The 13,083-nt window shown below is 40.2% G+C and overlaps 1 protein-coding gene across 1 annotated transcript; it reads right to left on the reverse strand.

The window, feature by feature from the left end:
- Positions 1-7,916: 7,916 nt before the first annotated feature.
- LOC147334603 (uncharacterized) lies at positions 7,917-9,486 on the reverse strand. The gene is made up of 3 exons (XM_086285963.1): positions 9,148-9,486; positions 8,759-9,041; positions 7,917-8,579 (listed from the first exon to the last, which is right to left on the reverse strand). Exons 1-3 carry the CDS (start codon positions 9,372-9,374, stop codon positions 7,917-7,919), a joined length of 1,173 nt encoding a protein of 390 aa, XP_086142089.1. The 5' UTR covers positions 9,375-9,486.
- Positions 9,487-13,083: the final 3,597 nt, after the last annotated feature.

The following is a 13,083-nucleotide window of genomic DNA, read 5'->3' on the forward strand; positions in this document are numbered from 1 at the left end:
TCTGTGTTGGTATTAAAGATGATAACAGTGGGTGGATTATATTCCTAAACTTAGTTACAGCGCTTTCAGAAAGACATCTACTGTGATAAAGTCTACTCTCCACTGGTGTGTAATCAATTATTGTAAATGTAAATGTTATCAGGAAATGATCAGACAGGAGAGTGTTTTCAGGAAACACTGTTAATTGTCTAAGCCGCATGATAACTAGAGATTAGGGGTGGGTTTTGATAATCGATTTATCGATTAAAATCGATTCTGGCTTGGATAACGTGATATTGATTCATTAAAATCCTGAATCGATTTTTTTAATATTAATTTATTTTGCCCAAAACACCAGAATCTCAGGTTAAACCTCACAAAATTTCAACAAGCACCAAACAGCTAAAACAGTAAATGAGAGCAGGAACACGGATTCTGCACAAAGATGTAAACACAAAGCATGACCCGCGGATCAGAAACAGTGAGATGTTGCCTTTCTCACCCGACGGCACGGACACGGTCGGGGCTGAAAGCCGACAGCTCGCTGATTCTGATGTTTCGGCGGGTCCGCGCTTTGTGTTTACACCCTTTTTGCGGTGATTCTAAAGCTGTTAGTTTTATCTCTCTCCAAACAATACTGACTGAACCAGCAGCAATATATTCCCTTTTATTGTTGTATAATTAGTGCCCTTAATCTGATGACATATGTGGTACTTTGTTAATAGTCTTTTATTTATTGTCTTAATTTTCCTGTTTTTATTGTAAAGCACTTTGATGTACCACTGGTCTTTTAAATGTGCTATACAAATAAAGTTGTATTGTATACTTCAAGAACAATTTCCCGTCTAAAAATCTGTTTTCTGCATTATTCGCTTGCTTGTTACATACAAGTCTACCGTTGTTTACAGCGCTGTCGGCCACTGTTTTTTTCCCTTTTACTTACTTCCGAAAAGAAAACCTAATTTCTGCTGTTCAATGGGCTTCTGAACAAATGTAAACTTTTTGAAATTATGCAAAATGCAAAATGCTTAGCTGTGTCTGTAATAAAACCGCTGTAACTTCAGAGGTAACGTTCATATTTTGATTAATGGTTTTCTTTTGTTTTTGATGTACTGCAGAATATTTTTATAAATTCCCAGGCCAGGAAATCACCATCATGTTTTTCTGTGTTTTATCTTCAGGTACTTTGACACAAAGGCACCTGCTGTGATGCTCACGCCTTTGATAAAGTCTTGCGAGTGTCAGCTTCCTTTTTATAGATACAAAAATATGTAAATGTACTGATCTGAATTATAATATTTCTGACTGTCTGAGGCAAAATATCCCAGAATTAAATCGAATCTAATCTAATCGAATTGAATTGAATCGTGGATCGAATTGATTCAGGACCTTGTGAATTGGAATTGAATCAATTCTAGAAACCAGTGACGATACCCAGCCCTACTAGAGATGTGTAAATAAAGGTATAAACAAAGCTCCATAAAAATTAACTAGTAGCCTAAAGTACCCTTCTCATCCCCTGGAAACATGGGACTACAGAAGCAGACATTGCCTGGTGTTACAAAACAACCTCTTCAATAATACGGTGTCCACAAATCACATATAAAAGCATCACGCTGATGTCACTTTGATTGGGGGTGGCTGTAGCTCAGGCGGCAGAGCAGGTCAGCCACTAATCAGAAGGTTGGTGGTTTGATCCCAGGCCCAAATATCATTGGGCAAGATACTAACCCCATGTTTACCTGCTGGTGGAGGTCAGAGGGCCTGGTGGTGCCAGTGTCTGGCAGCCTCGCCTCTGTCAGTACGCCCCAGGGCAACTGTGGCTACAATGTAGCTTGCCATCGCCAGTGTGTGAATGACTGAATGTAGTGTGAAGCGCTCTGGGGTCCTTAGGGACTGAGTAAAGCGCTATACAAATGCAGGCCATTTAGGTATGTTCATAATAGACCACATATTGTTTTTTCATTTACACAATTTGTCATGAAGTTTTAAAATACAGTTTGGGTATAAAGTTTGTCTCTAATTTATTTAAAGAATATTGATGCATCTTACCTTCAACACTAAGCCAGCTCTTTGGTGATTCTCCACCATCAGCAATGCTACATTTGTAGAGTCCTTCATCAGATTTGGATACAGTGGGAGTCATTATGTTTCCTGATGAGCTGCTCCCAATGGAGACGCCATTTTTGTAGAATTTTGCAGTGTAGTTGGAGTTCACATCCTTTTTTCTACAATGCAAGGTCACGCTTTCTCCCTGCATCACAGGTTAGGCAGGAATCTCCAGGATCACATGACTCCCTAAATCTAAATGGCAGATAACAATTTTGTGTCAAAAAGTTTTTTGATTTCCTTTAAGTTCTCTTGAAATTGTACATTACTGTAAGTGATGTACTGAACATAAAAAAACGAAATATGTCAATGCATGATTAAGTTGTTTTTGTTTTTTTTTCCCATGGACATACCAGTTACAGTGACATTGACAGAGTTGCTTTTTTGTATTCCTCCATGTTCACACCAGTATTCTCCACTGTCAGTTGATGGATATGCATTAATTCAATTGAATTCAATTGAATTCAATTCAATTTTATTTATATAGCGCCAAATCACAACAAAAGTCGCCTCAAGGCGCTTCATAGATACAGAGACAAACCCAACAATCATATGACCCCCTATGAGCAAGCACTTTGGCGACAGTGGGAAGGAAAAACTCCCTTTTAACAGGAAGAAACCTCCGGCAGAACCAGGCTCAGGGAGGGGCGGCCATCTGCTGCGACCGGTTGGGGTGAGAGAAGGAAGACAGGATAAAGACATGCTGTGGAAGAGAGACAGAGGTTAATAACAGATATGATTCAATACAGAGGTCTATTAATACATAGTGAGTGAGAAAGGTGACTGGAAAGGAAAAACTCAATGCATCATGGGAATCCCCCGGCAGCCTACATCTATTGCAGCATAACTAAGGGAGGATTCAGGGTCACCTGGTCCAGCCCTAACTATATGCTTTAGCAAAAAGGAAAGTTTTAAGCCTAATCTTGAAAGTAGAGATAGTGTCTGTCTCCAGAATCCAAACTGGAAGCTGGTTCCACAGAAGAGGGGCCTGAAAACTGAAGGCTCTCCCTCCCATTCTACTTTTAAATACTCTAGGAACAACAAGTAGGCCTGCAGAGCGAGAGCGAAGTGCTCTAATAGGGTGATATGGTACTACAAGGTCATTAAGATAAGATGGGGCCTGATTATTTAAGACCTTGTATGTGAGGAGCAGGATTTTGAATTCAATTCTGGATTTAACAGGAAGCCAATGAAGGGAAGCCAAAACAGGAGAAATATGCTCTCTCTTTCTAGTCCCTGTCAGGACTCTTGCTGCAGCATTTTGGATTAGCTGAAGGCTTTTCAGCAAGATTTTTGGACATCCTGATAATAATGAATTACAGTAGTCCAGCCTGAAAGTAATAAATGCATGAACTAGTTTTTCAGCATCACTCTGAGACAGGATATTTCTAATTTTAGAGATGTTGCGCAAATGGAAGAAAGCAGTCTTACATATTTGTTTAATATGTGCGTTGAAGGACATGTCCTGGTCAAAAATGACTCCAAGGTTCCTCACAGCGTTACTGGAGGCCAAGGTAATGCCATCCAGAGTAAGAATCTGGTTAGATACCATATTTCCAAGATTTTCAGGGCCGAGTACAATAACCTCAGTTTTATCTGAATTAAGAAGCAGAAAGTTAGCGGCCATCCAGGTCTTTATGTCTTTAAGACATTCCTGCAGTTTAACTAATTGGTGTGTGTTATCTGGCTTCATGGACAGATAGAGCTGGGTGTCATCAGCATAGCAGTGAAAATGTATGCTATGTCTTCTAATGATACTGCCTGAGGGAAGCATGTATAATGTAAACAGAATTGGTCCTAGCACTGAACCCTGTGGAACTCCATAATTAACCTCAATGTGTGAAGAGGACTCTCCATTTACATGCACAAATTGGAGTCTATTAATAGATATGATACAAACCACTGCAGCGCAGTACCTGTAATACCTACAGCATGTTCTAATCGCTCTAATAGGATATTATGGTCAACAGTATCGAATGCTGCGCTAAGGTCTAGCAGGACAAGCACAGAGATGAGTCCACTGTCAGAGGCCATAAGAAGATCATTTGTAACCTTCACTAAAGCTGTTTCTGTGCTGTGATGAGCTCTGAAACCTGACTGAAACTCTTCAAATAAACCATTCCTCTGCAGATGATCTGTTAGCTGTTTGACAACTACTCTTTCAAGGATTTTTGATATGAAAGGAAGGTTGGAGATTGGCCTATAATTAGCTAAGACTGCTGGGTCTAGAGATGGCTTTTTGAGTAAAGGTTTAACTACAGCCAGCTTGAAGGCCTGTTGGGGTAGCGTTCAGATAGCTGCTCTGCTCTGTGTTGCTACAGGGCATTGGAGATGATAACAGTGGGTGGATTATATTCTTAAACTTAGTTACAGCGCTTTCAGAAAGACATCTACTTTGATAAAGTCTACTCTCCACCGCTGTGTAATCAATTATTGTAAATGTAAATGTTATCAGGAAATGATCAGACAGGAGAGGGTTTTCAGGAAACACTGTTAAATGTTCAGTTTCTATGCCATATGTTAAAACAAGATCTAGAGTGTGATTAAAGTGGTGGGTGGGTTCTTTTACATTTTGAGAGAAACCAATTGAGTCTAATAACAGATTAAATGCCATGTTGAGGCTGTCATTTTTAGCATCTACATGGATGTTAAAATCACCCACAATAATTATTTTATCTGAGCTCAGAACTAAATTAGATATAAAGTCTGAGAAATCAGACAGAAACTCTGTGTAAGGCCCAGGTGGACGATAGATGATAACAAGTAAGACTGGTTTCTGAGTTTTACAGCTGGGGTGGACAATGTTAAGCATTAGGCTTTCAAATGAATTAAAAGTCTGTCTTGGTCTTTCATTAATTAATAGGCTGGTGTGAAAAATTGCTGCCACACCGCCCCCTCGGCCTGTGCTTCGAGATTTCTGGAAGTTAGAATGACTCGGGGGTGTTGATTCATTTAAACTAACATAATCATCCTGCTGCAACCAGGTTTCTGTAAGGCAGAGTAAATCGATTTGTTGATCAATTATTAAGTCATGTACTAACAGAGACTTGGAGGAGAGAGACCTAATATTTAATAATCCACATTTCACTGTTTTACTCTTTGGTTCAGATGTGGATACTGTATTGTTCTTTCTTTGTGATTGTTTATGTTTAATTTGTTTGTTGCTGGTTTTTAGTTTGTTTTTTGTCTTTTTGGAAGCTGACACAGTCTCTATGGAGATGGGTGTTTGGGGGGGGTAGCAGGAGGAGAGAAGCTGCAGAGAGGCGTGTAAGACTGCAACTCTGCTTCCTGGTCCCAACTCTGGATAGTCATATTTTGGGGGGGTTAATAAATTTGTCCATATTTCTAGAAATGAGAGCTGCTCCATCCAAAGTGGGATGGATGCCGTCTCTCCTAACAAGACCAGGTTTCCTCCAGAAGGTTTGCCAATTATCTATGAAGCCCACATCGTTTCTGGGACACCACTCAGACAGCCAGCAATTTAAGGAGAAAACATGTCACTCCTGGTCTGATTGGGGAGGGAACCAGAGAAAACTACAGAAAACTATTAATAATTTTGCAAGGTCCAATCGATGTTTCCCAGGTTGAAGTACATGTTCTAACATCTCCATTTATCTTTTTCATCACTCTCCATCCAGTCAGCCCATTTAGCCCTTCACAGCTGATAGTGACAGATTCTGTTTGAAAGAACTGCTGCCTGTTTGGAACAACTTGAGGAAAACCTGAATCTGAGACAGAAAATCAAATAAAGACTCAAGAAATACAGAACAAAATAGTTTCAAACTTAAGGTTATTGCATATGTGCTACTTCATGTGTATTGTTGTCTTTATTTTTTCTGGGGTGGCTGTGGCTCAGGTGGCAGAGCCGGTCAGCCACTAATCATAAGGTCGGTGGTTCGATCCCAGGCTGCCTCCTGGCTGCATGCTAAATATCCTTGGGCAAGATACTAACCCCATGTTTGCCTACTGGTGGTGGTCAGAGGGCCTGGTGGCACCTGTGTCCAGCAGCCTCGCCTCTGTCAGTGCGCCCCAGGGCAGCTTGCCATCGCCAGTGTGTGAATGACTGAATGTAGTGTGAAGCGCTTTGGGGTCCTTAGGGACTAGAAAAGCGCTATACAAATGCAGGCCATTTACCATTTTTCTGATGAACACAAATGTATACACATCAAGCATCAACACTTTTATGAGATATATCATCTGCAGCAGTTACAAATTTCCATAATGAATACATGCAAATACATGGGAACATTTTGGATATATCAATTTGCCCTTCAGTTCATGCATGTATTTTTTTATTTTTTTATTTTTTACAAAAGGCAAGGTCAGTACTCACAAAGTCTGATAGTAAGAAATCTGACCTCCATGTTGCCTTGCTGCTCACTGCGTGAGTGTCAGACTAAAATGAGGATATATTCTTTTGTAAGAACTTCCTCTTCCTGTGGTTCTTTGTAGTGACTGGGGCCCAACATGGTTTCATTTCAATCACATGTGATTGCATAAAAAGATTCCTGCAACCTACTATATGTTCAGTTTCTTGAATTTTATGTTCAATCTAGATTTTGATCATTCAGCCTATTCTTTTAATTAAGTTCTCAGTAGAAGTACTGTGTAAGATAGATAGATAGATAGATAGATAGATAGATAGATAGATAGATAGATAGATAGATAGATAGATAGATAGATAGATAGATAGATAGATAGTACCACCCAATTTCAGTGTTACTCACACATTGGTTAGTCACTCTCAATGATCACCAGTTGTGTATAGTATGGAGTTTGGAGACCCCTGCGTATTGTTGTTAATATAACATGGAAACAATCAACTCATTATTACTTTAGAAGTCCAAAGAGAACTGAACTAAAGAACTTCTGGTACAGGTATGTGTGGGACTGATGACAAGTGACAACAGCCATTAATTCAGGTGATAACATCTGAAATGAGTAAGTAGTATGCACTGACTGATTCAGTGCATTTTAAAGCAATTATATATGTAAGTATGCAATTGCTTATATAACTGCTTATATAATACAAGGAATTATATTCAGTTCCTTGAGTTTTTGTGCTTTGTATTACTTTTCCCCTTGTTGTCTTGTAAATGTATATTGTCTGAGTCTACCCTTGTCCTTTGTTATAGAGTGCCGTCTTATTTTATCTTTCCCTGAAGTTTGCTATGATTTGGATTCCTAGCACTTCCGTTACCTGAATTTTTGTGATTTTTTTCAGTATTTACAGTTTTTCTCAGTCGCTTTGGTGCGTTTCTCAGAACACCATTAACATTTGCACAGCAGTTAGTGCATTTCCCAAAACAATTAGTGCAAACTGCAAAACCTAGTGGATAGCCCGCAAAAGCACGTCACATGCACAGAATTGATTATCCATACCGCAAAAGCAAGTATCCATGTCAATGAAACTGCCAGTGCCATCAAAATGAAAAGTCTTGACACCATCTTTATGAACAAGATAGTCAAATGGCATTGTCATGTTTCCACTATGACAGTTTATAATTTCAGTGTTTCCCATTGCAAAAACAATTGGTGACACCTGAAAATGCTGACGACAGCACTATGGCCTACCTGTACAGCCATCTGAAATGTGCAGTAAAGTCATTGTAGATGTTATGGGAGTCTTGGGAGTAACTGAGACACTGAATACGTACGTTTCACATTTCCATTGTGTAGAAGTGTTTGTAATCCTACAGAATTGTGCAAAAGAAAAATATGCTACAGTCACTTGTTCACTGTAGAATACATGTAAACATAAAATCACCCATTTGGTAGAGCTGTGCACTAATGTGAACAATAAACAGCACATGTAACAGTACAGTAAATCATTCTGGCACATACAGACGTTCCTGTCTGTCTGGCCACATATTTTCATCTACATCACAACAGATGTTATCCCTCGCAATGCAGCGAGGAAAGTATCTCCTGGAGTGGCGAATCCATCCTCTGCAGGACCCTGCTGTGATGTCGTCACATGCTGCATCCATGGCTGCTAGCAGGGCCATTTGCTCATGTGGATGCCGGTCATAAACTTTCCACCTCCAGGCAGAGAAAAACTCCTCTATTGGATTAAGGAATGGGGAATATGGAGGGAGATATTCAACCAGAATTCTGTCATGTGCTGCAAACCACTCTCTGACCTGATGGGAGTGGTGAAAACGGACATTATCCCAGACAACAACATACTTGCTGAGTTGGCCTCCACCTCTCTCATTCTCAGGGACTAGGTCCCTGTAAAGAGTGTCTAAAAATGTCAGGAGATGTTGGGTATTGTATGGACCAAGAAGGGGGATATGGGTGAGGACGCCGTTGTCTGAGATGGCTGCACACATGGTAATATTCCCTCCGCACTGACCAGGGACTTCAGTGGTTGCCCTCTGTCCAATGCGATTTCTTCCACGCCTTCTGCCTTTGGCCAGATTGAAACCTGCCTCATCAACATATATGAATGTGTGCAGTGTTTCCCTGGCTTCCAGCTCCAGTACACGCTTTAGAGAGAGACAGAAATGCAATGTCACAATATGCCTGTGTACAGTAACAAACAGTAATGCGTGCATTTGGTAAAACACATTGTAGAGTATGTGCTGTGGAATTGCAAGTGTACTGCATGAAACTACAAAGTACTGTAAAACAGTTTGCAGTGCAGAACATAGAAGACCAGCTTTACCTGCACATACTGGTGACGGATCTCCTTCACCCTGTCACTGTTTCGTTCAAATGGCACTTTATACAATTGCTTCATGTGGATTTCATTCTTCTTGAGTACTCTGTCAATTGTTGAAATTGAAACAGATTCAATATTGCCAAATACCGTGTAATTCTCTATGACAGCGCTTTGTATTTCTCTCAGCTTTATTGCATTGTTTGCAATGACCATTGCACAAATGGCTTCTTCTTGCTGTGGGGTAAAAAGGGGCCCTCTTCCGCCTCCGCGAGGTTGTCTTACAATCCTATGTGGTGCAGAGTGGACTTTTTGTGAATTTGCAAATACAGTACAGTAACATGTGATGTGTCTGAGATGGCACAGTACAGTACAGTGTATTACTGTTTGCATACCTGTTTTCCCTACGGAATGTTTGAATGATTGAACTGACAGTAGTTCTTCCAATATTGGGTTGCACCCTTCGACCAGCCTCCTCCATGGTGAGGCCGTGATTGACAACATGGTCCACAATTGTAGCCCTTATTTCATTAGGAATCCGCCTATATCTGCCTCTTCTCCCTCTTCCCCTTCCCCTTCCTCCCCGCATCCTCACCCCTCTTCCACGGTGCTGACCTTCCATTTTGTGTCACAGAAGTGTAGAAATGGTACACACTAGCTCCTGCGCAGTTTATATATGCTTGCCAATTGGGGATTCACAGGATTCATCCATAATTGACAGTGAACAAGTTGTTTGTCATTGGTTACAACTGAACTTTCACACGCCTCCTCATGAGTGACAGCTGTAATCCACCTGAGATCAATTGTTCAATTTCGGAGACATTTCCAGGAAAAATGATACAGAAAGGTATAGGATTTGCTTGACAGATGGCCAATATTTGGCATGTGATAACTAGTTCAACAATTTTGTGTGTGATGACTCAAGCAATGGATGTATGACTATTAGTTTTATTGGGAACAACTATTCAGCATCCATAGGTATGATTACTTTTGACTGACATGACATAGGCAAATGGAAATGTCAGAAAGCAGCAGGGAAATGTATGGAAGCAACTGATTCATGTCCAAAATCATTTGCAGTTTGTTCAGAGAGAGGAGAAATTGCTACTATGATGTGCACAAATGACTGAGTGTTGTGGAGGTTGAACTAATAGTTATGAGAATTTCAATTCTGATCTGAGAAACGCACCAAAGCGACTGAGAAAAACTGTAAGCTGTTGTTTTGAGTTCATTCCGTTTCCCATGTCCTGTGTTTGGGTCCACAACAGGCCTGTCATATAGCCCTCATATAATAGTTTTCTATGACATTTTGTCTCTATATCTGTATGTACTAGCACTGTAATCTTAAAACTATGATTACATCAGCTGACATGCATCAACATACATTTATTGAGGATAGCAGAAGCTATTGCAGAATACACTTGGATACAATTTTGTGCCTGCTATTCAGTACAGTAGCAGTAAATTAATTTTTATGAACAAAAAAAAGTCTTACCTGTCATTGACAAATGTCACTATAAAGTTAACAGAAAGAGAAGTACTAGTCTACTTTTTTTCTACAGTGACAGAACATACAAGAATGCAGTTGCATTTAAGATGACTGGTGTGCTTTTCCAGTTTGTTGGGTAGATTTTGACTTCGCATAGTGAATGTTTCTTTATATTTCCATAATCCTGGAAGTCCCACCAACAGAAACTTGGACACCAACAAAAAAATTACACCAATGGTGCGTACCATACTAAGCATGCTGGACTTATGAGTGAGTTCTTCTAGACTTAGACTTAGAAGATTAGAACTTTTAGTGTCATAGTACAGTTGCTTGCCCAATAAAATTATGTAACAAGACCACAAGGTGTGAATGTAAAAAACAATATACAAAGGAAGAATAGAATATATATATATATTATAAAAAATATATATTATTAAAAAGTTATGCAATATTGCTTAACTTTGAGAGAGAGAGAGAGAGAGAGAGAGAGAGAGAGAGAGAGAGAGAGAGAGGGGAACACTATGTACACTAGAATATAATAAATAATAAATAAGGGTGGAACGACTATGGAAATTGCTTATTTTGCGCGGAAATGGCACATCTGGAAAAAAAACCAACATATTGCACAATGGAAAAAAAAAATACAATAATAAATACAGTGGGGCAAAAAAGTATTTAGTCAGCCACCGATTGTGCAAGTTCCCCCACTTAAAATGATGACAGAGGTCAGTAATTTGCACCAGAGGTACACTTCAACTGTGAGAGACAGAATGTGAAAAAAAAATCCATGAATTCACATGGTAGGATTTGTAAAGAATTTATTCATAAATTAGGGTGGAAAATAAGTATTTGGTCACCTCAAACAAGGAAAATCTCTGGCTCTCACAGACCTGTAACGTCTTCTGTAAGAAGCTTTTCTGTCCCCCACTCGTTACCTGTATGAATGGCACCTGTTTGAACTCATCATCTGTATAAAAGACACCTGTCCACAGCCTCAAACAGTCAGACTCCAAACTCCGCCATGGCCACGACCAAAGAGCTTTCGAAGGACACCAGGAAAAGTATTGTAGACCTGCACCAGACTGGGAAGAGTGAATCTACAATAGGCAAGCAGCTTGGTGTGAAAAAATCAACTGTGGGAGCAATCATCAGAAAATGGAAGACATACAAGACCACTGATAATCTCCCACGATCTGGGGCTCCACGCAAGATCTCATATCCCGTGGGGTCAAAATGATCATGAGAACGGTGAGCAAAGATCCCAGAACCACACGGGGGGACCTGGTGAATGACCTGCAGAGAGCTGGGACCAAAGTAACAAAGGTCACCATCAGTAACACACTACAACGGCAGGGAATCAAATCCCGCAGTGCCAGACGTGTTCCGCTGCTGAAGCCAGTGCATGTCCAGGCCCGTCTGAAGTTTGCCAGAGAGCACATGGATGATACAGCAGAGGATTGGGAGAATGTCATGTGGTCAGATGAAACCAAAGTAGAACTTTTTGGTATAAACTCAACTCGTCGTGTTTGGAGGACGAAGAATACTGAGTTGCATCCCAAGAACACCATACCTACTGTGAAGCATGGGGGTGGAAACATCATGCTATGGGGCTGTTTTTCTGCCAAGGGGACAGGACGACTGATCCGTGTTAAGGACAGAATGAATGGGGCCATGTATCGTGAGATTTTGAGCCAAAACCTCCTTCCATCAGTAAGAACTTTGAAGATGAAACGAGGCTGGGTCTTCCAACATGACAATGATCCAAAACACACCGCCCGGGCAACAAAGGAGTGGCTCCGTAAGAAGCATTTGAAAGTCCTGAAGTGGCCTAGCCAGTCTCCAGACCTCAACCCCATAGAAAATCTGTGGCGGGAGTTGAAAGTCCGTGTTGCTCAGCGACAGCCCCAAAACATCACTGCTCTCGAGAAGATCTGCATGGAGGAATGGGCCAAAATACCAGCTACTGTGTGTGCAAACCTGGTAAAGACCTATAGTAAATGTTTGACCTCTGTTATTGCCAACAAAGGTTATGTTACAAAGTATTGAGTTGTATTTTTGTTATTGACCAAATACTTATTTTCCACCCTGATTTACGAATAAATTCTTTACAAATCCTACCATGTGAATTCATGGATTTTTTTTTCACATTCTGTCTCTCACAGTTGAAGTGTACCTCTGGTGCAAATTACTGACCTCTGTCATCATTTTAAGTGGGGGAACTTGCACAATCGGTGGCTGACTAAATACTTTTTTGCCCCACTGTACCAAGTACTGCTCACGCTCTTATCATATCGGGTAATGTCTGTGTCTTATGGTTCCTGTTTTACTTTGAAGAGGTCTTGTGTTCTGTGTTCATTGTTTTAGGTTCACATTTTTTCCTGTTATGTCATCACGCCACATGGTCATAGGGACACATGTATCAGCTGTGTCCCCATATGTTTTCCGTCCCCTCGTCACCTCCTGTGTATTTAAACATCACAACCTTTCCTCAAAATGAAATACTGACATTACAGAATGCATGGTTTTATACTAAAATGGCAGAGAGGATAAAAAAATGTGGTTTTAATGGAAGTTAATGGGGGCATTTTTGTACACGTAGGTGTCAAGAAGGAGTATTTGGCACTACAAAAACAAAATAATGCAATGAAATCAGTTTTGTTGCTGATGGTTGTCCAAAACTTTAATCACCACCAATATCCCATTCATATACTGTTTAGTATATCAAGTTTTATTGTCATTTCAGCCATGTACAGTGATACAGTACAGAGTGAAATGAGACAACATTCCTCCTTTTTGGAAAATAAATTATTTGAAAGCTTACCAAAATATATCTAAAGAGATT

Source organism: Aulonocara sp. 'chitande type north' Nkhata Bay, linkage group LG3, assembly GCF_057382095.1.
Source record: "Aulonocara sp. 'chitande type north' Nkhata Bay isolate Kocher_YH1m ecotype deep benthic linkage group LG3, A_spYH_male_GT1.1, whole genome shotgun sequence".
NCBI classification, from domain to species: Eukaryota; Metazoa; Chordata; class Actinopteri; order Cichliformes; family Cichlidae; genus Aulonocara; species Aulonocara sp. 'chitande type north' Nkhata Bay.

Excerpts from the sequence above, each read along its gene's own strand:
- LOC147334603 (XM_086285963.1), bottom strand. The coding sequence starts at position 9,374 with ATGGAAGGTCAGCACCGTGGAAGAGGGGTGAGGATGCGGGGAGGAAGG. Across the intron at positions 9,042-9,147 it reads ACATTCCGTAGGGAAAACAG|GATTGTAAGACAACCTCGCG; the intron begins GTATGCAAACAG and ends TGCACCACATAG. Across the intron at positions 8,580-8,758 it reads TCCGTCACCAGTATGTGCAG|CGTGTACTGGAGCTGGAAGC; the intron begins GTAAAGCTGGTC and ends CTCTCTCTAAAG.